Source organism: Apodemus sylvaticus, chromosome 21, assembly GCF_947179515.1.
Source record: "Apodemus sylvaticus chromosome 21, mApoSyl1.1, whole genome shotgun sequence".
Classification (NCBI taxonomy): Eukaryota; Metazoa; Chordata; class Mammalia; order Rodentia; family Muridae; genus Apodemus; species Apodemus sylvaticus.
The window spans coordinates 5,961,024-5,987,692 of NC_067492.1; the positions used below are offsets into that span (position 1 = coordinate 5,961,024).

The window sequence follows — 26,669 nt, forward strand, 5'->3', positions numbered from 1 at the left end:
TCTCATCTGCTCTTCTTACCGCCTGTCTCCTCGCAGGGATTCAAAGGAGCACCTCTGAGAACTGTGCTCCGTGACACAGACTCACACCTCTGCGGACTGTGCTCCTTAACACAAACCTATAATTGGTTTTTATGTAATTTAAAAACATATTACAGGAAAAAGTTATAAATCAAAAAATAAAACCCCATCCCTCCACAGTCACCCTTGCAAGTGTTTCCCCTATGGCCTCATCCTCCTCGGCCTCCTGCTTCCGCAGGGAGCTTCCTGCATTTCTCACAGGGCAGATCTACAGGCAGCTCCTTCTGCCTTGTACAATCTGTAATTCATCCTGGTTGTTTTCTCAGTGCTTCTAGGCTCTCCTTTCTAAACAGAAGCCAGGAGTTCATCACCAAGGACCCAGGTCCCTCTGAAGCCTGAGTCTCTCGTTCCTTTTGGTTTCATCCTTGCCTCACGAGCCTCGCTCTAGGCCTCAGTTTATTCCTACAGTTGAGGTCACTGAGTTTCTTGGACATTATGTAAGCGTTCGTGGCCGTTATCCACTTTGGGAAGTTTTGTGTTGTCACATTGTTAAACATTTCTCTGCATTTCCCCACGTCTGACAGGTGGTGCTGGGCTGCCACAGGCCCCAGGCTCTCCCTGGTCTCGATTTTCTTCTTTCTGTCCCTCAGACTTGAACACTTGGTTTGACCTACCCCTTCTTCTGCCCCCCAAGCCCCCTTCCCAGTAAACCCACCTCCTTAAAGCAGTTCCACCTCCAGACTTACTCGCTTATTTGGTTATTTCTTTGGTTTTTTAAAAGGGGATCTCTGTGTAGCCCTGGCTGTCCTGGGACTCCCTCTGTAAACCAGGCTGGCCTCGAACTCACAGAGCTCCACCGGCTCTCCCTCCCGAGTGCGGGGATTGAAGGCGTGGCTCGGCTCCAGATTTACGCGTGGATCCTCATGTACATCCACTGTTCACTGAGACAGTTTCCAGAGTTTCCTTTAGTTTTCTATCCATGTGTTCTTTTATATTTTTGAGAATATTTATATACTTAATTTTAACAACTTTTAAAATTACATTTATCTATGTACTGTGTGTACTGTGAGTGCAGTGTGGTGATCAGAGGACAAGCTGTGGGTGCTGCTTCTCTCCACACTCCGTGAGTTACTGGGATCTGTGAGCCCTCTCATCTGACCATCTTAAAAATTGCAAGCGGGGCAGTGGTGGCACATGGGAGACAGAAGCAGGTGGATCTCTGTGAGTTTGAGGCCAGCCTGGTCTACAGAGTTCTAGGACAGGCAGGGCTACGCAGAGAAACCCTGTCTCAAAACAAACAAACTCTTATTATGCTTAATGTTATATTGGGGAAAGCATTAAGGCTTTTGTTAGTCATCATCCTAAATTTTTAACACCTGCTTTTATTTTTCTTGATATACTGCAGGGCAAAAAGAATTGTAGAAAGAGAAAACTTTTATGAAGGAGAAGAATTTTAGGTTATCTTGTCTTCTGGGGAAACATCCAAGATTAAAATAGCTCCTATTCAGGGGTCAATCCAAAAATCATACGGAGGGAGAACCAGCCTTCGACAGTAAGAACCAACGGAGGCCTCAGTAGTGGTGACTTGCTTCTCTGACCGTGTACACCAGTTCCGTTAATGCGGGATTCTACAAGGCTCGCGAATACACGGGCAACAGCACAGCTCCACCCTTAGCATCTCGGTACTCAGAGATTGTGTGCTACCCACGTCATGCACAATGAGTCTCAGGGAGGAGAGGGATTTTGTTTTTGTTTTGAACATTTATTTTATTACTTACTTACCTTACCTTACTTACTTACTTTTGTGTGTGTGTATGTGTGTTTGTGTGTGTGTGTGTGTGTGTATGTGTGTGGTGACCAGAAGAGCCTATCAAATCCCAGGAGGGAGAGTTACAGGCAGCTGTGACCCGCCCACCGCAGGTGTCAGTCACCAGCTACACTCTAGTCCTTTGGAAGAGCAGCAGACAGTCTTAGTCACTGAGCCACCTCTCTGGCCCCGGAAGTGCACTTTGATGAGGTGGCATCCTGAAGTCCATGTGGAATGGGTCAGGGTGAATCATGGGAAGTCCCAAGTCCTCCCAGCAGTGGAGCAGTGTTGAGTCTCCTCGCTTAGCTCTACAAGCTGGAGATCCTTGGGGGCTCAGCATGGAGACCTGAAGTCTGGGTATCTACTCTTGTGTCTCAGCTGGGCATGCAAGTGGACACCTGAGCTCTACAGGGGCAAGACATGGGCCAGGAAGGACACTCTGGACAGAATACCAACAAGGCCTTTCACATCAGCCTGGCAACAACGTCTCACTACTACACTACAGACAAACAGACTGTACGTGTGTGCCTCGAGCAGTGCTGGGCAGGACTTGGCAGGAAAGCAGAGGGGTGACAATCCTAAGGACCCATGTGACAGGAGCGGGGCTAAGGGTCAGAAGACCTGCAAACGACCACCACAGGACCCATGAGGCACCTGGATTTCAGGGGGCTGCTCTGGGAGGCAAACAGGACAGAAAACCCCAGGACAGATTCCCACCCAGTTCGGGGGTTCAAAACCCTCTGGTAGGGAAACAAGGCAAGCCAGACAGGCACCCCAAATGGGGGTCAAGCCAAGACCACAGTGTGATGTAACTCATCTCTTCAGTGAATCTCCCTTGGGTATTTTTCTTAGTCTCTGTAGAAGAGACTTAAATCTAAATAGAAATCCATAAACTCAAATGGGTACCAGCAGGCGCTAAGCTAAGAAGAAATGAAGCCTTTGAAATGCCTCAGGAGGTCTAGTTCTACAGACCAGCCGAGTGTACCAGGACCCAATGTGCAGCTGAGTGCCTCATAATGGTTGCCAACTGAGCGCTCACCAGTGAAGCCGGGAGTGAGAGCTGCCAGCTTCCTCGAAAGCGCGTCCTTGGTGAGGCGTTCGTCCAGCTTGAGTGGACGCAAGTGGACCTTGAAAATAGAGGACCTGCCTTTGATATCAGGGGGACCTAATGAAGAAAAGGAAACATACAAAATTATGTTCCCAGAGCTTCTGGAATAGGCTTCCCCACAGCGACTTCGCAAAACTTCAAGGACAGCGTTAGAGCTCCTGCCTCCGGCATTTGACTGCAGCCAGGTTGGAAACGGCCCAAAAGCCACGTGTGCCTGCACTGCAGAAGCTGCCATCACAACACCTTCCTGAACCAGGTTTGCAGCTCACTGGCAGAGTTGGCATGGACTGGGGTCAATCACCAGTCAAAAGCATAGACACTCTCACATACACACTCACACGCACACGCGCACACACACACACACACTATCACTCAAAATTACTTTTACACACTCACACATAATACATACTCTTACATACACACCGTCACACACACTCACTCACAACACACAAACACACTATCACTCAAAATCACTTTCACACACTCACACTGTTACACTCATTCACACTCTTACATAACACACTAATACACTGACATTCCGTCTCATATACACTCATACACACACACATAGCACACTCTTGCACACACTCTAACAAATGCAAACAAACACAAACCTCCCCACCTTCTAATATTAAATCCATTGCCCAAGGCCATGTGACCCAACAGAAACAGTCCTGAACACAGTAATGTCCACACAAGATCAACGTGTTCCCCTTGGGAAATGCTAAGGGAGGGCTGATATCCTTGACCTTCGGGGAGAAGGAGAAGGGATAAATGGTTGATAACTGAAGTATCAAGGTTTTATACACCTAAATGAAAATAAAACCGGACAACAGAAACGCTCTGCATGGCTCTTACCTGTATTTACTACAAGGACATCTGGAACGCCCAAACCAAAAACCATCATTCCCAAAATGTCACACGGGACCCAGCGTCAACACTCCAAAGGCTTAGAAAATGATTCTGCGTGACTTTAATATCAGGGACTGAGATGCCATACTCAAGACACACATGCCAGACACATGTGCCGTGCACTCACCGATGTAGATCTGCCGGTCAAATCGGCCAGGCCGTGTCAGGGCTGGGTCAAGGATGTCAGGGCGATTGGTGCCGGCTAACACTACCACGTTAGTGGTGGAGTTGAACCCTAAACAGAAGGCAGGCTGGTTAACGACGAAGCCCGGCAACAGCAGAGCCTGTATCACCATGCCAAGCCACCGCAGCCTGTCCTGGAGACAACTCTAGAAGCTGTGTCTGCTCTCAGAACTTTCCCTGTGCCTTCACTTTCACTACTCTTGCTGTGTGGCTTGGCGGCCTTGTGCTGGATCACACCTGACTACAGCTGATTCTGTGACTCTCTGGCAAAACACCAGACCCAGGGAGGGCTTTTGGACCTCAGCACGATCCTAAAGCCAAAATGAAGACAAATCTACCAAAGACCCAGTGGAAGCTTTTCCAAATTCAGAAGCTGGCCCAGAGGGACACGGACGGACAGCTCTGAGGTCAGCAGAGCAAGGTCCAAGACAAGGGAGTACGGCCCGGCCGAGTCCACTCTACCCTCTGTACATCGAAAGGACACTTGGACTTCTGCGCACAGTCTACCTCTCTGGGGAAGCAGAGGCCCCCATCCCAGCTAATCTCCTGCCGCCTGGCAGGTGGGGAACAAATCTCCCCTTGTGCAGTGAGGACCTCTATGTGGATCAAGCTCTGACTGCTCCCTCGGGTTTGTTTGAGAGAGTTCTTCCTGAGAATCAGAAGGCATTGCCCAGACACGGGGGTGCACGCCTGTACTCCCGGCCGGCCTCCGGGAGATGGAGGCAGGAAGGGGCAGAACTCTAAGTCAGCCCACGTAGTCAGAGATGTAAATATCTAAGTGCGTATATGTTCCTATGGAAACAGAGCCCGGCACATGCACTCACCGTCCATCTCCACAAGCATCTGGTTTAAAGTGTTTTCCTGCTCACTCTGGCCTCCCAGGTGGCCACGGCCTCGCTTCCTGCCAATTGCATCAATCTCATCGATGAATAAAATACAAGGAGCGTGTTTCCGTGCCATCGCAAACATGTCACGGACCTGGCAAAGGAGGCCAGACGGACTTGGTGATTCACTCTTATGACACATAAAGCGGCCCACCCACAGCCCTCCCCTGGATACAGCAGGACCTCTCTGATGGAGGCATGCAGGGCTGTCCTTCCCAGAGCCCAGAGCTACATGAGATGACTGGCCCTGGGAAGTGTGCTGGTCTCTCTAGCTCATTACCTACCCGTGCCGGCCCAACACCAACAAACATCTCCAGGAACTCCGAGCCGTTCACGGTGATGAAGGGCACGTTGGCCTCCCCAGCAGTCGCTTTTGCAAGAAGTGTTTTGCCAGTACCGGGCGGGCCAGTGAGCATTGCTCCCTGCGATAAAAAAAAGAGACACTTAGTTCTCCAGACAGACGGACAGACAGCACGCTGGGAACAAGCCCAGTTTCTATTTAAATCTAAAAATGAATTTGTTTCCTAACACACACAGGCAACTTCTAGGACTAACAAGAATCTTATCAAATACATCACCAGCACAGCCTCGGGTTTTTAGATCAAGGCTCTTTTCTCTTTAAATTAATGCATGATTGGAAATGTCTCAGCACAGGTAAGGTGGATAAGGAAGCACTAAGATCTGAGATCGATTTCTATAACCATGTAAAAAGCCAGGCCCAGAGAACATCAACTTGTAACCACGGTGTCGAGAAGGCAGCTGACTCCCACGGGCTCTCCAGTCAGGAAGCCAGCCTCGGCTTCTCACAAGCTACAGCCAAACGAGGCTCTGTCTCAAAACAGATGGTGGAGGGCTCCTAAGAAATGACAGCCAAAGTTGTCCTCTGGCCTACCCCCTCTCCATGCACATGTACAAACCTGCACGTGTACACGTGAACACACACATACACATATACAATTAATGCATTCAGCATACTGCAGGAATAGGTCTAGGAGTGGCTGCCGTTCACAGCACCAGACTGTGTCCTGACGAGCGCTGCCTAACTGCGCTCAGACTGCAGCGCCCAGTGCCATGGCCGCCCAGGCTAAAGCACATGCCTGTTGAGACCTAGCCAGTGAATCCTGCCCAAGCCTTTCCGGCTTGAAGAGTGGACACAACTCATTTGGAGTGGTTCCTCAGTTATCCAGGTCAGGCATCTAAGGGCCTGAGTGCGGATCCCCAGAGTATAAAGGCAGGCGCAATGGCAGCACTCACTCAGAACCAGGAGGCAGAGACGGAGAATCCGCGAAAGCCATAGCCTGGCATACACAGCGGCAAGTAACAAGAGGTCCAGCCTCACACACCGTGGAAAGTGGGGTTGCCCACGACCTTCACACACGAGGTCCAGCCTCACACACCGTGGAAAGTGGGGTTGCCCACAACCTTCACACACGAGGTCCAGCCTCACACACCGTGGAAAGTGGGGTTGCCCACGACCTTCACACATGTGATGGTTCATAGATGAACCATCTATAGAAGCCCAGGGAGTGACCCTATTAGGAGGTGTGGCCTTGTTGGAGTAGGTGTGTCACTGTGGGTGTGGGCTTAAGACCCTCACCCTAGTTGCCTGGAAGCCAGTCTTCTACCTGCAGCCTTCAGCTGAAGATGTAGAACTCTCAGCTCCTCCTGTACCATGCCTGCCTGGATGCCGCCATGTTTCTGCATTGATGACAATGGACTGAACCTCTGAGCCTGGAAGCCAGCCCCACTTAAATGTTGTCCTTTATAAAACTTGCATTAGTCATGGTGTCTGCTCACAGCAGCGAAACCCTAACTAAGACAACACACATGCTGTGGCACACCCTGCCATGAGGGAAGAGGAGCCAGAGTAGAGAAACGGCTTCTGTCAGTCTGGCTGGAGACAAGTTTGTGTGGTGCTTTCATGACTGACATTGATGTGGGCGGGCCTAGCCCACTGAGCAGCGCTACGTCTGGGCAAACAGTGCCAGGCTGTACAGAGATGCAGCCGAGGGAGCACAAGCAGCAAGCAGGAAGCAGCACTCCTCCATGGTGTGCTCTAAGTCCTGCCCTTCTTGAGATCAACCCTGAAATGCTTCATGAACTCACACTTGGAAGTCCAAGGTGAAATGAAGTCTTTCCTCCTTGTGATGGTTTGAATAAAAGTAAGCCAAAGAGGTTCATAGGAAATGGCAGTACTAGGAGGCGTGGCCTTAATAGAGGAAGTCACTTCCTGTGGGTGGGCTTTGAGTTCCAGAGGCTGTCCATCTGTCTGTCCCTCCCTCCCTCCTTCCCCTGGCTCTCTCTCTTTCTGCTACCTACCAAACTAGAAGCAGAACTCTCAGCCACTTCTCCAGCACCACGTCTGCTGAAAGCCACCATGTTTCCTACCAGACAATAATGGACTAAACTTCTGAACTGTACACCAGCCCCAATTAAATGTTGTCCTTTAGAAGAGTAGATGTGGTCATGGTGTCTAATCACAGCAGTAAAATCCTAAGACACTCCCCAGGCAGTGGTGGTGCATGCCTTTAATCCCAGCACCCAGGAGGCAGAGGCAGACTGATCTCTCTAAGTTTGAGGCCTGCCTGGTCTATGGAGTTCCAGGACAGCCAGGGCTACATAGAGAAAGCCTATCTCAGAAGAAGAGGGAGAGGGAGGGAGGAGGAGGGAAGAAGGAAGAGGGAGGAAGGAGAGCCCAGACTGTCAGGTTTGGTGGCAAAGTTCCTCTCCCCTCAGAGGCACCACACCCAACTTAATGCATTTGTTTATTAGTGCACATGTGTGGGCGCATACATGCCACTGAACGCATGTGGAGGTCCGAGGACAACTCTGAAGGTGGCTCTCTCTCTCTCCTAATCTCATGTGGTCCTGGGGATCAGACTTGGGTCATCAGGCTTGGTGTTAGGGGCCTACTAACAGAGCCGTCACTCTACCCTTGAAAAGAGATCTAGATGCTCTGGTTCTTTTGGGCGTGGTGCTGCATGTTTTTAATCCCAGCACTGGGAGGACAGAGGCAGAAGAAGCTCTATGAGGAAGCAGCCTGGGCTACATAGAGAGATTCTTGCTAGCCTGGGCTACATAGTGAGACCTGGTGTGTGTGAACAGCAAACCTTGCATCTAGGGTTCAGAGTGCTAACTTAGGACACTGTAGATGAGAGCAGATCATGAAAAACAAACAAACAACAGATGGGGATTTGTTTTGTTTTCTGAGATAGTATCATCTACTCTATAGCACAGGCTAGCTATGAACTATGTGGCCTAGGCTAGCCCTAAACTCTCACTAGTCCTCCTGCCTCCACCTCCCCAGTGCTAGAACTATAGGCGCTGGCCATTTTACTAAACACATGGATTTTTAATGTCCTCTACCGCAGGCACTGTTTCCGCCCTCTATTATAATTAACAGGAACTCAAGGAAACAGAAACTGGCTAAAGACCTGTCTGTTCTCCACCCCAGCAGTCAGCCCTTCATCTCGCAGCCTAGACTGGATCAACGTCTCTGGAAATCAATACCTTTGGAATTTTGGCTCCTAAGTCCTGATATTGCTTTGGGTTCTTCAGGAAATTCACAAACTCCATAATTTCCAGTTTGGCCTCTTCACAGCCGGCCACATCTGCAAACCGCACATCGATGTTGTTCTTTAAGATCTTAGCTGTTGTCTCGCCAACACTGAAGAGGCCTCCTCCTCGCCCGCCGCGGCCAGTGCCCATCGGGCCCCTCCTCATAGTATAGAGGAGGATGCCAATCAGGACCAGAGTGGGCACGAGGCTCCTCAGAAAAGAGCTGCAAAATCCAAGAAAAACGTTGGCTACATTCTCTAAAGAGAAAGGTCAGAAGTTCTGTTGTTGTCCAGAAAGAGAAAACCCCTCAAAAACATTCACTGCATGAAAGAGGCAGTTTCTAAAGTGTCCCAAGGTCCACCCTCAGAACTGGCCTGTCCAGTCCTAACAGCACTGCACCTGCCCTGATCCGCCTGACAGAAGGCTTGGCAGGGCAGAAGCCTCAGCCTCTTACTATGCAGGTCTGACAAACCCTACACTTTTCTCAGGAGACTCTGATCAGCAAAAACATCAATACCTATTATGTTTATTTCTCCTGTATAATACTTTCTAAAGGCTGCATGGCATTCTCCTTGCAATAAATAGACATGAGCCAGTGCCATGGTGTATACTTGGTGAATAAATGTGTATACAGTGTATACTTGGTGTATACATGTATATACTTGGTGAATACATGTATATACAGTGTATACATGGTGTACACTTGGTGTATACATATGTATACTTGGTGAATACATGTGCACAGTGTATACATGGTGTATACTTGGTGAATACATGTGTATACAGTGAATACACGTGTATACTTGGTGAATACATGTGTATACAGTGTATACACAGTGTATACTTGGTGAATACACGTTTATACTTGATGAATACATGTGTATACAGTGTATACTTGGTGAATACATGTGTATACAGTATATACACGGTGTATACTTGGTGTATACATGTGTATTCTTGTTGAATACATGTATATACAGTGTTTACACGGTGTATACTTGGTTAATACATGTGTGTACAGTGTATACACAGTATATACTTGGTGAATACATGTGTATACAGTATATAGACAGTGTATACTTGGTATATACATGTGTATACTTGGTGAATACATGTGTATACTTGGTGAATACATGTGTATACTTGGTGAATACATGTGTATACAGTGTATACACAGTGTATACTTGGTGAATACATGCGTATACTTGGTGAATACATGTGTATACAGTGTATACACAGTGTATACAGTGTATACACAGTGTATACTTGGTGAATACATGTGTATACAGTGTATACACAGTGTATACTTGGTGAATACATGTGTATACTTGGTGAATACATGTGTATACAGTGTATACACAGTGTATACTTGGGAGGCTGAAACAGAATCACTTAAACCAAGAAGTTGAGACTTGGACAGCAAACATAGTGAAACTATATCTCAAAACCAAAACATTTTAAAAATAAAAGTAGACGAAAATGAGGGGCAGTGCTGGTGCACACCTTTAATCCCAGTACTTGGAAGGCAGATGCTAAGTTTGAGGCCAACCTGATCCACAGAGCTACTGAGCAAGTTCTAGGGCAACCCAGGCTACAGAGATACCCTGCCTTGAGAAAAAAACAAAAACCAAAACATAACAAAAAGCAAAACCTATTCTTTTAGTATTGATACTATACATATCAGCAGAAGGCTATAAGATGCTAAAAAAAAAAAAAAAAAAACCTCACTCCCAAGTACATTAAGCACGCAATGTTTCCTGTTCAGAATCAGATGTCTACAGTAGAGTCTCCCCAGACCTCCGCATCCACAGAACTCACCCATCGCTCTCAGTAGTGTAGACCACCGCAGCCTGGTTGGTGGGCTCGATGCCCAACTCCCACTGAGCAGATTCGAGGTTCCGTTCAAAGGTGTCAACACTACCAATGTTAAACCACACGAACTTCTGCAGAGACCAAAAGGAAGTTCAGTCTATACCATCCTGTCCCACAGAGAGTACTCTAACACACTTGCCCACACCCACAGAGTGCTCTGACACACTTGTCAACACCCACAGAGAGTGCTCTGACACACTTGTCCACACTTGTGTTCTTGCTCTCCTAGTTCTAACACTAGAAGTAAACATAAACAACATGGAGTGCTGGTCAACTGGCAATGTAATTTCCGAATGGACAAATATAGTTTACACTTTTTAAAAATAACTTATCCAGGGGCCAGAGAGATGACTCAGCAACTGAGAGCATTGTTCTTGCAAAGGACCAAATTATGGCTCCCAGCACCCAAGTCAGGAGGCTCACGATTATCAGTTACTCCAGCTCCAAGGGATCTAGCGCTTCGGCCTCAGTAAACATTGCACTCACATGCACACGCCCACACAGACATGCACATGCAAAATTAAAAATGATAAAAATCGATTCTAGCCAGGCATGGTGGCGCACGCCTTTAGTCCCAGCACTTGGGAGATTTCTGAGTTCGAGGCCAGCCTGGTCTACAGAGTGAGTTCCAGGACAGCCAGAGCTATACAGAGAAACCCTGTCTTGAAAAACCAAAAAAAAAAAAAAAAAAAAAAAAAAAAAAGAAATCAATTCTAAGAAAAGTAGCCTGGTGTGGTAGAGTGTGCCCTTCATGCCACCATCAGGAGGCAGAGGTAGGTAGACCTCTATGAGTTTGAGGCCACCCAGTCTGCACAGTTCCAGAACACCAGGGCTACATAGCTCAACCAACAAACAAAAAACAAACAAAAGTATGTACGTCTCTGGGACACATGGCCTTAAACTCCCCCCTCACCTCAGATGTCGTCCCAGGAACAGGAATAACACGCACAAATTGCTTGTTCACAACCTCCAGCCGATCCACCTTGGAAAAGAGAAAAGCAGTTGTAACAGCAAAGGTCGCAGCAGAGAATCAAGGCAGCCATAAGCACTGTAGTCCTGGGTACACCTACACCCCAAACAACACGTCACCCCAAACAACACGTCACCCCAAACAACACGTCACCCTAAGCAACACGTCACCCCAAGCAACACGTCACCCCAAACAACACGTCACCCCAAACAACACGTCACCCCAAACAACATGTCACCCCAAATCTCCACAGCCCAATCTAACCTTTAGTTTCTTAGAAGCCTGGAGCGTGAATCTATCTCATCTTAATAAACAAGAATTCAGGAAGTCTCTCAAACTTCGTACATCGAAGCTCCATTCCAGACTACATCAAAACCCTAAATACAGTCAGTCTAATACCAACTAGAGTGTAAAATCTGTGCATCCACGGTGTGTATAATTGCGGGTGCACACGCCCCACACATGTAGACAAGAAAGGACAACTTTAGGGCTCAGTGTTCACCTCCTGCCTTCTTCTAGAGCAGTGGTTCACAACCTTCCTAACGCTGCGACCCTTCAACAGGGCTCCTCATGGCACACGACCCCAGCCACAAGGTTATTTCTTGCTACTTCATAACTGTAATGTTACAACTGTTATGAATCGTGAACACATCTGTGTGTCTGCCCCTGGAAAGGCGCTGGCAACTGCTGTAGATTCTAGACAGCATCTGTCTCTCCACTGCACACTGCAGACAACCTGACCCACAAGCTTCTGGGGCTTCTCCCCGTCTCACTCCCCATCTCCCCACAAGCGCACAAGGTCATGGGCATCCTTGCTGTGCGTCCGGCTTTTATGTGGGCTCTGGGGATCCTAACTCAAATCCTCACACTTGCACAGCAAGGACAGAGAAATTCTGTCTAAAATAAAATAAAATAAAAACAAAAACAAAAACTGTCCAGGGCTTGCCAACAGAGGCCAGAGCTACACTGAGGGAAAAAGTTGTGAGTCAGGCATGAGACTGAAGTCCGAGGACGAATGGACAGAGCCGAAAGGCAGAAGACAAGAAGCAGAGGATAACGCTCCACGTGACGTCACAGCAACTTCCACGCAACCAGAGAGCAGGCCTGACAGTGTTCTGCTGGAGCTGTCCCTGTGAAAGTCCCACGTCTGGGCTATGCCCCCGGCGGCCTCTGAGACAGTCGGCACACAGTAGGCTGACTCTCTGTCCCTCCTTGAGCTCATAGCACCCTAAGGGACTGTGAACCTCCTGCACAGCTCTCTTCCCAAGCAGACAGTCTATGGTCTCCTCACCAGACCTCTGGCCAGGTAATATTGTACGAAGTGTTTCCAGGTGATCTCTTTCCCAGGATCTCGGAAATAGAAATATGAAAATCCTACAGCCACGCCGGCCCCCAAGACAGCCAGACTCCGGAAGTCCTTGTCATCCCAGGGAAAGTCTCCCTAAGAAAGAAACAGTAACACATTTCCTAATTAAATAACAGATTGTTTCTTGCTTTTTCTTTTTCTTTTTTTTTTTTTTGTTGCTTAAATTTTTTTCTTTTTCACTTGTATTTAAATGTATGTGTGTCTGGGAAAGGGGTGCTCATGGGGGCCAGAAGAGGGATTTGGGTCTATGGAACTAGAGCTACAGGTAGTTACAGGCTGCCCAGTGCAGGTGCTAGGACCCTCAGATGAGCTCTCCTCCACTGACCGTGTGCACATGCATGTATACTGGAGACTGAATCCAGAGCTTTACACAAACTAGCTGAAGGCACTGCTGAGCTGCATACGTGCGCGCGCGCGCGTGCGCGCGCGCGCGCGTGCGCGCGCGCGCGCGTGCGCACGCGCACACACACACACACACACACACAGACACACACACACCACCTTGGGAATGGTTACTTTATGAAAATTACCATTACTCTTCTTAGTATACAGCTCTGGTTGGCCTGGAACTCACTAGGTAGCCCAGTCTATTGTCAAATGCACAGACCTCTGCCTATCTCTGCCTGTCAAGTATTAGGAGTAAAAGCATGTGCCACCCACCAAGCCTTGCAAAAGCTTATCTCTTATCTGGGACTCTGTTAATTTAGACAGAAGTCTTAACACACTTCATAAACTTCTTAATCTTTGAAGTGTCTACATACATCCCTCAAAAAACCACGCTGAAAATCAACACCAACGGTGAAGGTGGGGAGGGTAGGCCCTCTGGGAAGCAATGTGGAGTCATAAGGTGTCTGTCTACTCGCTCACTGGACAGCAGCATTCCATGCATTCCCTGCCTCTTTTTTTGTTTTTTTTTTTTTTTTTTTTTTTTTTTTTGTTTTTTTCGAGACAGGGTTTCTCTGTGTAGTCCTGGCTGTCCTGGAATTCACTCTGTAGACCAGGCTGGCCTCGAACTCAGAAATCTGCCTGCCTCTGCCTCCCAAGTGCTGGGATTAAAGGCATGCGCCACCACACCCGGCTTCCCTGCCACTTTAATTGTGAATAAATGTGCAGCATTTACAAATTGCACAATCTGAGGAGGGCATGGTGGTGCACACCTGTGGCTCTAGCACTACAGGCAAGAAGAGGTTCACCACAGCCTGAGCTACACAGTGATCTCCAGGCCAGCCAAGGCTATGCAAGGAGACCATGTTTTTAAAAAGCCAGAACAAACAAATCAAGGTTCACAGTAATTTTGTCCAACAGAAGGAATGAAATAAGACAAAGACATACAAAGGCTCAGCTCTGCAGTGACCACACGCTCTAAGGAAGGAAGAGCACACTGGCTCTGGGCTTCACATACACACAAACCTTTTGCATCCGTTTCCACCAGGTAAAGTCGTTTCCCTTCCCTCCTCTGTTGCCTCCATTTCCTCCAGGGCCAGCATTCTTTGGTTCTATGTTTCAGAGATTTAAAAAAAAAAAAAAAAAGAGAAAGAGTCTTATTTTGCAACACAAACAGAAGTATATATAACTTTTCAGAGAATGAGAACTCAAGAACAGAACCAGGGCTGGGGCAGTAGCTCCGTTACCTGCCTGCTATGCAAACATGGGGGTCTGGGTTCTGAGGCACTGACGTGCATACAGATTCAGTGGAAGAAACAGAGGATCCCTGAGGCATGCTGGCAAAGTCAGTCTAGACCACCCAGCAAGCCCAGGTTCAGTAAGAGACTCTTTCCCCCCTCACTCCCACTTCTCTCTCTCTCTCTCTCTCTCTCTCTCTCTCTCTCTCTTTCTCTCTCTCTCTCTCTTTCACACACACACACAAACAAAAAAAACCAATGAAGAAATATAGTTAGGAAAATTTAAAACTGTAGCAGAGAGTGATAAGATACTCAATACTGACCTCTAGCATACACACACATTTATGCATAATGTACCAAAATAACAAAACCCCAAAGAAATAGGAAGAACGGAGAAGCCTGGACACAGCCTTGAAAGCAGCTTTAGATCATAAAACATCACTGACATTTTACTATGTGGGCATCAAACATAAGCTGTTTGCTTTTTGTCTTTTGAGATAGGGCTCTATATGTAGCACAGGCTAAACTAAACTAAAACTTACAGTCCCCTGCGTACTGTGATTTCAGGGATGCACCAAAAACCAGGCAGTCCTAAAATGTAACAGCAACTTTTTTTGGCTAAAAACATCATGGCTCTACTTGGCAGGGGGGCGGTGGCAGGAGATGAGGCAGGCTGGCACAGGTGCCCCTTCTCGGGAGAATCGAGGTGCACATAACCAGCTCTCAAGAGCAGTAAGTCAGTAAGCAGAAAACCCTGGTGTGTGTGTGCGTGGAAGTGTGCGTGCGGGTGTGCATGTGTGTGCATACGTGTGTGCATGTATGTGTGTGTGTGCATGTGCACACGTGCATATATGTGTGCGTGTATGTGTGTGTGCATGTGTGTGCACACGCGCACTGTTTTTCCTTCCTTCCTTCCTTCCTTCCTTCCTTCCTTCCTTCCTTCCTTCCTTCCTTCCTTCCTTCCTTCCAAGACAGGATCTCACTGTGTAGCCCTGGCTGTCCTGGAACTCACCGTGTAGTCCAGGCCAGCCTCAGACTCAGAGACCCGCTGCCTCTGCAGTGCTGGGATAAACGCGTGCATCGCTATGCTTGGGCCACGTGCACTCTTCTCACCTATGAACTCTACAAGGAGTTTTCGTCCCCAAGCTTCTTTTTGCAGTATCATACAAATTCTAGTTCATGTTGCCATCCAACAACCCTAAAACACTAAGTCCAGAAATGGCTATGGTGACACCAGAGATGGCAATATGAACTAATGAGACAGAGAAAGTCACACAATTTTTCAGGACAAAACATTAGCCTTGAAAAAAATGGTAGCAAGATGTACCAGCATACATCCCAATAAGCTTGACTGTGTTTCTTTTTCTGTTTGTTTTTGGTTTTTTGAGACAGGGTTTCTCTGTGTAGCCCTTGCTGTCCTGGAGCTCACTCTGTAGACCAGGCTGACCTCGAACTCAGAAATCTGCCTTCCTCTGCCTCCCAAGTGCTGGGATCAAAGGCGTGCACCACCACGCCCAGCTGGCTTGTCTGTATTTCTTACTGTTCAATGTTCATAAGGTACCTAAGCAGGTGAAACTCACCAGCTACACCCATCCAAATCACTAAACTGAGATGCAAGTTCAGAGTAATTTACAGGGGCTGGAGAGATGCTCAGTGGTTAAAGCACTGGCCGCCCTTAGACAGGACCCAGGCTCCATTCCCAGGACAGACCTGGGACTCACACCTGTCTATCGCTCCATTTCCAGGGTATCTGACACCCTCTGCTGGCCCCCTCGGGAGCAGGCACACTAGTGACGCACAGATCACATACACAAAAAACACCCAAATACACGAAATAAAATGAAACTTCAAGGGGCTGGAGAGATGGCTCAGAGATTAAGAACAAGGACTGCTCTCCCAGATGTCCTGAGTTCAATTCCCAGTCAACAACGTGGTGGCTCATAACCATCTGTAATGAGATCTGATGCCTTCTTCTGGTGTGTCTGAAGATAGCAACAGTGTATTCACATACATAAAATAAATAAATCTTTGAAAAAATTGTTTTTAAATTTAATTTAAAAAAACTTAAAGCTGGGTGGTAGTGGTGCATACTTTTAATTCCTTTAAGAGCTTGGAAGACAGACATAGGAGGTCTGAGTTCGAGACCAGCCTAGTCTACAGAGCCTTCCAGAAAATCTTGTCCCAAACAAAAACAATTTTAAAAAAATATATAGATGATCCATCAAGGCTCAGAAGCAAACAAGCTGAGAAAGCAGTGGTAGAGAAAGACAAGACAGAGGCTGACAGAGGAACAGGAGGGGGCACTCACGTCACACACATGTTACCCGTATTCACATCTCGTGGAAATAAACCCCAACATCAGCCAGTGCTTTAAAGGTACTCAAAAATGCCAGGCATGGAGAAGGCCAACTGTAATCCCAGCACTTGGGAGGCAGAGGCAGAGGCAGAGGTAGGCGGATCACCAGGAGCGCGAGCGGGCCTGGTCTATACAGTGAGTTCCCAGCCATGGAAGGAAGGCTACATAGTAAGACCATGTTCTCAAAAACCAAAAAGCAAGCACACAAACAAACAAAAAAACTTAAAGAAGGGGCTGGAGGGATGGCTCATCCGTTAAGAAAACTGGTTTCCCTTCCAGAGGACAAAGAAAACGTTCAGTTCCCAGCACCTCACTGTGGCTCAGTCCCAGGGGACCAGGTGCTCATTTCTGGCCTCTCCGGGCACCAGGCATGCACATGGTACACAAACACACATGCAGGAAAAACACTCATACATATAAAATAAAAATAAACTGTAGGCATATGATTTGCACACTGTGTGAAGTTTACCCTTGTGTTATTCAAATGTTGATTTTTCTGCCCTCAGATCTGGTTTCAATCTGAATAGGGCACCGTAATGCTTATACCAAGAATCTCCTGTCTCAAGTTTGTGTAAAAAGTCTTACCATTTATCCTCTGCCTTGTCAATAAATGCTGATCACCCAGTGGCTGGGCAGAACAGAGAACAGGGTGGGATGTCTGCCAACCAGAGGAAGGAGAGAGGGGAGAGAGAGACATTCAGGTAAGCGAGGAGAACAGAGGGTTTGAAGCCATGAGGAGGGGCGTCTGGAGAAAGATCTCGGAAACACACCTAAGCCCAAGGTGCCAGATCAGTAATAATATCCAAGCCACCCGGGCTGGGCTGGGAGGGTTAGGGTTAGCACAGGAGGTCAAGGCAGATCATCTAACTGCTCAGCTACTGAGGTGTAGTTTTAAATAAAGTTTGGTTTCTCTGTGGATGAGTGTAAGGTAAAAAAAAATATACACCCGCTGGATTAAGTCACTGCTAATCTTTATACTAAAGATAATTCATTTACAGTAAACTAAAATTTAGTGAACTGTAAAACGTGACAGACAGCCTGACTTATCAAATGGAACTTTTTACCTTTTTTTGGAGATACTGGATTTCCTGGGCTTGCACTTTTTCTGTTCTTCTTATTCTTAAAAAACTTCTCAAACCCTGAGAAACAAAATGGAGAGGTCCTACCATTTTTAAAAGAAACAAAACCACACAATCGGAAAAGCAACAATCCTGTCCTCAACTGTGAAGTTATCCCTCCTTCCTGCTGTTGTTAACTGATCCTGCGACACGCAGGTCCAGGTCAACACAGACGCTTGAGCCAGGGACTATGTTCTTCCCCTGTGCAGACCTAGGTCTCCAGATGCTTCTATGCATCCCGTCCCTGTGCTCAGAACATCAGAATACCGAGCACAGGTCCATGACTTGCTCCAAGTGGAGCACCAGGTATGTCTCAGTCAGGGTTTCTATTCCTGCACAAACATCGTGACCAAGAAGCAAGCTGGGGAGGAAAGGGTTTATTCAGCTCACACTTCCACACTGCTGTTCATCACCAAAGGAAGTCGGGACTGGAACTCAAGCAGGTCAGGAATCAGGAGCTGATGCAGAGGCCATGGAGGGATGTTTCTTACTGGCTTGCTTCTCCTGGCTTGCTCAGCCTGCTCTCTTATTGAACCCAAGAACATCAGCTCAGGGATGGCACCACCCACAAGAGCCCCCCCACCTCCCCATCACTAATTGAGAAAATGCCTCACAGCTGAATCTCATGGAGGCACTTCCCTAACTGAAACTTTGTCTGTGATAACTCCAGCCTGTGTCAAGTTGACACACAAAACCAGCCAGTACAATTGACCCCTTGTCAACTTGACACACAAACACATCACTATTACACCTCAACCCTTACTTTCTTATTCATCCCCAAGATCTAAATTACTTTAAAAGTCCCACAGTCTTTACACATTAAAAGTTCAATCACTTCAAAATGTCCAATATCTTTAAAATTCAAAGTCTTTTAAAAATTCAAAGTCTCTCAACTATGGGCTCTACTAAAATACTTCCTTCAAGAGGGAAACATATCAGGGCACAGTCACAACCAAAAGCAAAACTCAAACTCCAATGGTTCAATGTCTGGGATCCAACTCACGATCTTCCGGGCTCCTCCAAGGGCTTGGGTCACTTCTCCAGCTCTGCCCTTTGTAGCACACAGCTTGTCTTCTAGGCTCCAGCTGCCTGTACTCCACAGCTGCTACTGTTCTTGGTGGTCATCGCATGGTACTGGCATCTCCAAAACACTGCTATCTTCCACTGTAATTAGGCTTTACCAATAGCCTCTCATAGGCTCTCTTCATGGTGACAAGCCTCTGCTCCTATGCATGACCCCTTCAAGTCCTAGGCTGTCAATTGCAACTGAGGTTGCACCTTCAGCAATGGCCTTCCATGGCCTCTCACTGTGCCAAGAGCCTCAGCTGCTCTTCATGACCCCTTCATGCCTTCAAAACCAGTACCATCTGGGTGACTCTTACACAGTCCCAAGTCCAGCCACAGCACAAAATAGAACTGTGGCTATCTCTGGAACACACTCTCTGTGCTCTCAGAAAACACTTCCCAGAAGATTTCACCTCAGTGATGCTGGTCTCTTCTTAATCACCACTAATTTCTTAGCTCCAGCTAACCAGCATCAATAGTCCCAGTAACACATAGGGTTGCTTTAGTGGTTCTTGTATCTTGTCAATCACAGCTGATTCTTCAGCCCCAGCTAACCAAAACCACAGAATCTTCACAATCAAAACTTGGCCACTGTAAGAGTCTTTAATCTTCCCTCTGAAATTTCACAATCCAGGCCTCCATCTTCTGCACTGTTCTTAACATTGTCTTCCAAGCTCCTACAGAACTTTCCACCAAGCTCTTAATATCAACTGGATCATCTAGCCCAAAGTTCCAAAGTCCTTCCACAGTCCTCCCCAAAACATGGTCAGGTTGTCACAGGAATACCCCACTACGCTGGTACCAATTTGTCTTAGTCAGGGTTTCTATTCCTGCACAATATCATGACCAAGAAGCAAGTTGGGGAGGAAAGGGTTTATTCAGCTTACACTTCCACATTGGAAGTCAGGACTGGAACTCAAGCAGGTTAGCAGGAGCTGATGCAGAGGCCATGGAGAGATGTTCCTTACTGGCTTGCTTCCCCTGGCTTGCTCAGCCTGCTCTCTTATAGAACCCAAGAATACCAGCCCAAAGGTGGAACCACCCACAAGGGGCCCTTCCCCACTTGATCACTAATTGAGAAAATGCCCCACAGCTGGATCTCATGGAGGCACTTCCCCAACTGAAACTCCTATCTCTGTGATAGCTCCAGCCTGTGTCAAGTTGACACACAAAACCAGCCAGTATAAGGTAACTAGTCCATATAACACCTGTTTTACGTTCCGAACATGAGGTGGGATTAACTCTGCAGAAACACAGTTATTCCCATGACTCTCAAAAGACTCGTCTAGTAGGATCCCTCTAAAGGTTTCACTTTGGCCAAGGTCAAAGTTAGATCAAAGTAGGAAAGACATGTAGGGGCTGTAGTGGCTCAATATGCCAACTAGAAAGGGGAGAATGGGGACGTTCTAGCTGTCACGCTCCACTGTCACCTGCTCAGTCAGTGTGAGAGACACAGAGCAAGTCACACTAGTCCTACCAAGTCACACTAGTCCTACCAAGTTTATGACTAGTAAAGGTAGGTAGTTTATTACCTCTGGGAGGTTTTGAATACAGCCTTGGGGAAAATGAAGTCAGTCTTCCCTGCAGAGCCAGCTGCTGCGAGCGTCTCTCCAGATGACCCTGAAACAGGAAACAGGATTAGGTGCTTCTATGACCAACACCACATCCACTCAAGGGTGGCCAGGACAGGATGCAAGGGACGGAACTCAAACTGAGGTATGAGCCTGTCACTTTAGTTACCTAAATATCCAAACAGAATAAATATGAACTAAACTTACAGTAAAAAAAAAAATTATAAAAGAGGGCTGGAGAGATGGCTCAGTGGGTAGTAAGCACTGACTGTTCTTTTGAAGGTCGTGAGTTCAAGTCCCAGCACCCACATGGTGGCTCAAAACCATCTGTAAAGATATCTGGTGCCCTCTTCTGGTGTCTGAAGACAACTACAGTGTACTTACATATAATAAATAAATAAATCTTTTTAAAAAAACTTGGTGGTGCACGCCTTTAATCCCAGCACTTGAGAGGCAGAGGCAGGCGGATTTCTGAGATTGAGGCCAGCCTGGTCTACAGAGTGAGTTCCAGGATAGCCAGGGGTATACAGAGAAACCTTGTCTCAAAAAACCAAAACCAAAACCAAAACCAAAAAAAAAAAAAAAACTTATAAAGAATTTTTTTTATGATTATCATACCCAGCCAGGCAATGGTGGGCACACCTTTAGTGCCAGCACTTGGGAGGCAGAGGCAGGCAGCTCTTCAGAGTTCAAGGCCAACCTAGTCTACACACTGAGTTCCACGACAGTCAGGGCTACACAGAGACCTGGTCTTAAAAAAAAAAAAAAAAAAAAAAAAAAGACCACACAAATTATAAAGCAGATCTGGTGACTCACCAGTAATCTCAGGACTAAGAAAGCTAAGGCAGGAGGACCACAGGGAATTTAAGTGCAGCCCAGGTTATAGAGTGCGACCTTTAAATCAGGTGAAATGTCGCAGCACGTAAACACTAGCTTCCCAGCCCACCATCCTGAGTTGTATACCCTGGGGAGGACAAAATGACTCCAGGAAGCTGTGGAGCAAGATATGGCATGACGGAAAGATACAAATAAGACAAAATAAGTAACTAATACTGTGAGACTAAAATCGTGTAAAAATCCAAATAAAATACTGGAATAGAAATATTATGGCCAAGTATACGAATACTTTTATTTTTTTTCAAGGCAGGGTTTCTCTGTACAGTCCTGACTGTCCTGGAACTCACTCTGTAAACCAGGCTGGCCTAGAACTCAAAAATCCACCTGCCTCTGCCTCCCAAGTGCTGGGATTAAAGGCATGTGGCACCACTGTCCAGCCAAGTATACCTTTCTATACCTACAATCTTACCACCTAAGGTTAAGGCAGGATAGCAGTGAGTTCAAGGTCAGTCTGGACTACAAAACCATTTCTTATAATTAAAGGAAAAAAGGGGGCATCCCTTAAGATGACCACATTTATGCCCTTAAGTGTATCTGTTCCCAGCACCTGGTTCTTCATTCTCATGTTTTATGTAGCTGATTTGACTGGGCATAGTGGTGCCAGCCTTTGAGCCCAGCACTCTGGAGGCAGAGGCAGACGGTCACAGAACATCTCCATGAGTTCAAGGACAGCGTAAGCTACATAGTGAGTTCCAGGACAGCCAGGACTACCTAGTAAGACCCTATCTCAAGAAGAAAAAAAAACAAGAAGTAGGAAGAAGAGTAGTGGGAGGAAACAAAATGAAACAAAACACTCAAGTGGGAACTGGGCAAGGTCACAGGAGCTTCAATGTGGCAGAGAGCCTACCAGTGCCAAGAGGTTCAAAAGCTGGCTGAGATGATTAGATGAGCCACCAGTCAGAGAGAATGCTGAAAATTCAGATTTGCTAATGGTAACAAATAAAAGTCCTATTTGGTGATTAAAAAAGAAAAGAAAAAATTATCTTGGGTCTCAGAAGATACTAGACTTTTAAACACTGAAAGACTGAGGGGAGTTCAGAAGTAGAAGCAAATGCATTATGCTATGCTATGGCTAGGAATCTACGGAGGCAAAGGACCAGAATGTGGTAGATCGACTAAAGATGGCCCCATGGATTCTTCACAGGCTTAAATGCTTCCCAGCTGGTGGAACTGTTTGGGAAAGAGTGTGGTTTTGTAGGAAGAGGGTGCCACAGGGGGCAGGCTTTGAGACTTGAAAGGTCTCCTGTCATTCCTCGCCTGACCTCTGCCACCTGCTCGTGAGATGTCAACTCTCAGCTGCTCTTCCAGGTACCTGCCTTCTCCACCCTCACAAACTCTTAACCCCCTGAAAGCATCAGGTTTCTTGCATGGATTGCTTTGGCCACAGTGTTTTATCACAGCACAGGAAAGTAAACTGGACAATAGTTATTCCTTTTCTTTTCTTTCTTTCTTTCTTTTTTTTTTTTGGTTGGTTTTTTTTGTTGTTGTTGTTGTTTTGTTTTTGGGGGGGTGTTTATTTTTGGTTTTTCAAGACAGGGTTTCTCTGTGTATCCCTGGCTGTCCTGGAACTCACTCTGTAGAACAGGCTGGCCTTGAACTCAGAAATCTGCCTGCCTCTGCCTCCCAAGAGCTGGGATTACAGGCGTGCGCCGCCACCACCACCTGGCCCCTTCTTTCTTTCTTTCTTTTTAAAGATTTATTTATGACTATATGTAAGTACACTGTAGCTGTCTTCAGAAACACCAGAAGGGGGCGTCAGATCTCATTATGGACGGTTGGGAGCCACCATGTGGTTGCTGGGACTTGTACTCAGGACCTTCAGAAGAGCAGTCAATTCTCTTAACCACTGAGTCATCTCTCCAGGCCCCACAGTTAGTCCTTTTCTGATTACTTTCAAGAAGTCATCAGATATGTGCAAGTCTAATTTGTCATGTGCAAAGCCAGGATATGAACATGGCACATCTTTCTAGTCAGACCACACAGAGATCCCTATGTGTGTCTCGCCAACAAGTGCAGCTGACACAAATATAAAAGCCCCGTCTTTCCAGACTTCGCTGCTTCACTCAGTCCTCCTTCATTCCTGTAACCCAGACCCCCCACCGGCCTCTGTGCAGCTGCCTCCTCCAAACCCAAAGGTCCCTCCTGCGGAGACAAAAGCTCTTAAGACTCAAGAAGCCTCATAAACCTTATGCTCAGGAGCTGAAAATACCCACAGGTCCCATCCCCAAAGTTCTACAGGCAGAAAAGAACTGCTGGGGGGAAGGGGAGCCTCTTCAGTGGTACTGACTGTAGGTTTTGCAGGAAACAGGTTTGCCTTGAGTTGTTACCTATGTGGGGGGCCTTTTATAGATGAAACGGCTTTTGAGTCACTCCTATAATTAACCCTTCCCGGATGCGGCCATATTTAGTTCCATTAAGCTCATTGGTTCACAGAGCTAGAGGATCTATCCTGAGTGCCCTAATCTGGGGTAAATGGACATTTGCTTATGGACAGTTTACACAACTGTCATACTAAGAGGAAACAATAAGACCGAAAATGAGTTGGGGAAGAACAGCTGTATGCCCCCTGTGATAACACACATTTATTTGAAGATGGAGAATCAGCATGAGTATTCTCAAGGCTACCTTTCACCATGGTGAGCCTCCTTACTCTTGGCAGATGCACACCCAATGATGGGCGGTAAAATATCTAGTAAGGCCAAACGTAGGTGGCAGAATTCCATGGTGGCCATATTTCTCTGCTCAGTATGGAGACCTACGCCTCCTGAATGAATAAAGGCGACCTTTTAAATGGGGCTCTGCTAAATGGATAAAGGCTATATTGCATCCGCTCTAGCTTCGCGATCAGCGGCAGGTAGACACTAGAGGGAGTGTGAGGCAGAAATCAGGAAGCAGCCACGCCCGACCCGGCCGCAGGCAGATGACGTCACTGCGACGTCCAGCGCAGCCCCCCGCCACGCCGCCCGGAACCTGTGGACACAGCGCTTCCCTGCTCACCTGCAGAGCAATGCCACAGGCCCTCACGCTGCTCCAGACCGTCCCGCCGCTTCCTGCGCATCCGCCACATTGCCACAGCTTGGAGAAAGGCCAGGCCAGGGCCCGACTGCCCGCCGCCCCCACCAGCCGGAGTAACATCCCCCGGCCCTGACCTCGCGCCGCCTGGGCGCGCGCACGCGCAGCAGGCGGATCATAGTGCGCCACGCCCCTGGGCGCGCGCGTGCGCAGCAGGCCGCAGCATCGGTTGCGTCCCTTCTTTAGGTGTCCAGTTCGCGGCGGTGTTGCTTAAGATCCTGAACGGGAGTGTCGCTTCGCTCTGCCTGACGGCTGATGACAGATGGCCCGTGGCCACCTTGAACTACACACCAAGGGTCTTTAGACGTATTTTAAATTTTGCATTGTCAACGACACCAATGGTTTGGGCGGGTCCTCGGGGTGAAGCTGCTCACGTAACTTAATTTTGAGCCTTACTTCTCCCCGGTTGTGGGTACCGGTACCACCGGTTAGAGGTGTTCCTGGTATATCCAGTCTAGTGTGCTTCGAGACCTCAGTTTTGATTTGCCTGCAGTTGTGCGACTAGAAATTTGGACTCGACACTAGGGAGGTGTGGGTGTGCAGGATGAACCAGTTTCTGGACAGTGGGGCTGAACGACGCCTGTTGTGCGTGACATCTGCGTGTACACAAATTCTGCAAGGATAACATGAGGCTGTTGTGACTATGTTTCAAAGGTACAGATGCCCTGGAGAAGGCCATTGTCACTCAGAGTGTTAACGCTCCTCCCAGCTGTTACCTAGCAACAGCCAGGTAAGCTTTGCCTGGATTGCTATAAAAGAGCCTGTTTGCTCCCCCCCCCAGCTCTCTCTGCCCCTTCTCTCTCTCTCTCTCTCTTCTCTCTCTAACCCCTTTCTTCCTCTCCCCCCTTCCCCCTTCCCCCTCTCCACGTTTTCCTGGCCTGTCTCTTTCTATCTCTCTGTCTTTCTCTCTCTCCCTTTCTCCCCCCCCCCCAACTCCCTTTCCCATTCTGCCAAGTAAACTATTATACCTGTCCTATGTCTGATACCTCAGGGGTACAGGGTACCTAATGCCTCAGCATGGGCCAGCTGAGCCACCCCTCCCACCTCACCATACCGAGCTGTATAAAACATATCCTTGGCTTTTTAAAAACCACAACTCACGGGGTCAACGGGAAAGGAAGCAGCTATCCTCAACATCAAATTACAAGTGATGAGACAATTTTAAAGTGGGTGAAGTCTCGAAAAACCAAAAGGAAAAAAAAAGTGGGTGAAGAGCCTACTCAGACCTCAAAAGCCTTAGACCCTTCCATGTCTAGGATAGCAATGATCTAAGAGAATTAATGACAGTAATTCCACACATAGCTAACTCCTTGAGAGCTGCTTTGAGGGTTTGCTATTGAAGTAGAACACGGAGCAGTTTTTGAGCATGTAGCTCAAAGACCAAAGCCAGCATCATTTCAGGTGAAAGTGAAGACTCTGGTGGCTTCCCAATGTTAAGGAGCGATTTCTCAAATGGAAAAGGTTAGTGCAAGTAAAACTGTCGGTAAATTTGGATCCAGGTAAGATTTTGATGTCGATGAAACAGCTTTACTGGAAGAGACTGCATGGAAAAAAATCATGCAAAAACCCCTTGTAGCTGCTGCTTGAAGGGCATGTTACTAGTGTAGCATGGGGAACCCCAAGGCTTTGAGGGGTGCTCAAAGCAAAGTTCTGTGGTTTAATAAAAACAAAACTTGGGCTGTCAGAGGTACCTTAATTGTTTGTTGGTTTTGGTTTTGGGGTTTTTTGTTTGTTTGTTTGTTTGGATTTGGTTTTTTCGAGACAGAGTTTCTCTGTATAGCCCTGACTGTCCTGGAACTCACTCTGTAGACCAGGCTGGCCTCGAACTCAGATATCCTCCAGCCTCTGCCTCCCAAGTGCTGGGATTACAGGCTTGTGCCACCACGCCCGGCTCAGAAGCACCTTTTATGGATGGATTATATACATTTTTTTTACCCTGCTGTTGAAAACTACTGTGTCTTGAGTAATCTCACCAACTAAGCATTGTTCATCCTAGATATGTATCTTATCATCCAATGAACCTGAATAATTTTTCTCATGATCTAAAAGGAGAATATCAAGGGCTGGAGAAGTGACTCAGTGGTTAAGAGCACTTGATGCTCTTCCAGAGGGCACAGTTCAGTTCCCTGAGCCCATATCCTGGCTCAGAACCATCTCTATCATCCAGTTCCAGTGCTAATGCTTTTTTCTGGCCTCCAACAGCATCAGGAATACATGTGCACTTACATACATGCAGGCAAGCACTCGAACACAACATTTTTGAAAGGAATATCTTCATGACAATACAGCT

General features: G+C 47.3%; 1 protein-coding gene across 1 annotated transcript in view; it reads right to left on the bottom strand.

Moving 5' to 3' along the window:
* The window catches only part of LOC127671685 (AFG3-like protein 1), a 30,589-nt gene extending 6,095 nt beyond the window's left edge, over nt 1-24,494 (bottom strand). Inside the window, exons 1-12 of the mRNA XM_052166568.1 lie at nt 24,305-24,494; nt 20,372-20,459; nt 17,721-17,795; nt 14,089-14,174; nt 12,604-12,753; nt 11,256-11,324; nt 10,289-10,413; nt 8,423-8,693; nt 5,197-5,334; nt 4,853-5,006; nt 3,973-4,080; nt 2,865-2,990 (exon numbers count right to left, since the gene is read on the bottom strand). Of these exons, the coding sequence (XP_052022528.1) occupies nt 2,865-2,990; nt 3,973-4,080; nt 4,853-5,006; nt 5,197-5,334; nt 8,423-8,693; nt 10,289-10,413; nt 11,256-11,324; nt 12,604-12,753; nt 14,089-14,174; nt 17,721-17,795; nt 20,372-20,459; nt 24,305-24,442 (1,528 nt within the window). The 5' untranslated portion in view covers nt 24,443-24,494. The remainder of the gene's footprint in view (nt 1-2,864; nt 2,991-3,972; nt 4,081-4,852; nt 5,007-5,196; nt 5,335-8,422; nt 8,694-10,288; nt 10,414-11,255; nt 11,325-12,603; nt 12,754-14,088; nt 14,175-17,720; nt 17,796-20,371; nt 20,460-24,304) is intronic.
* Nucleotides 24,495-26,669: the final 2,175 nt, after the last annotated feature.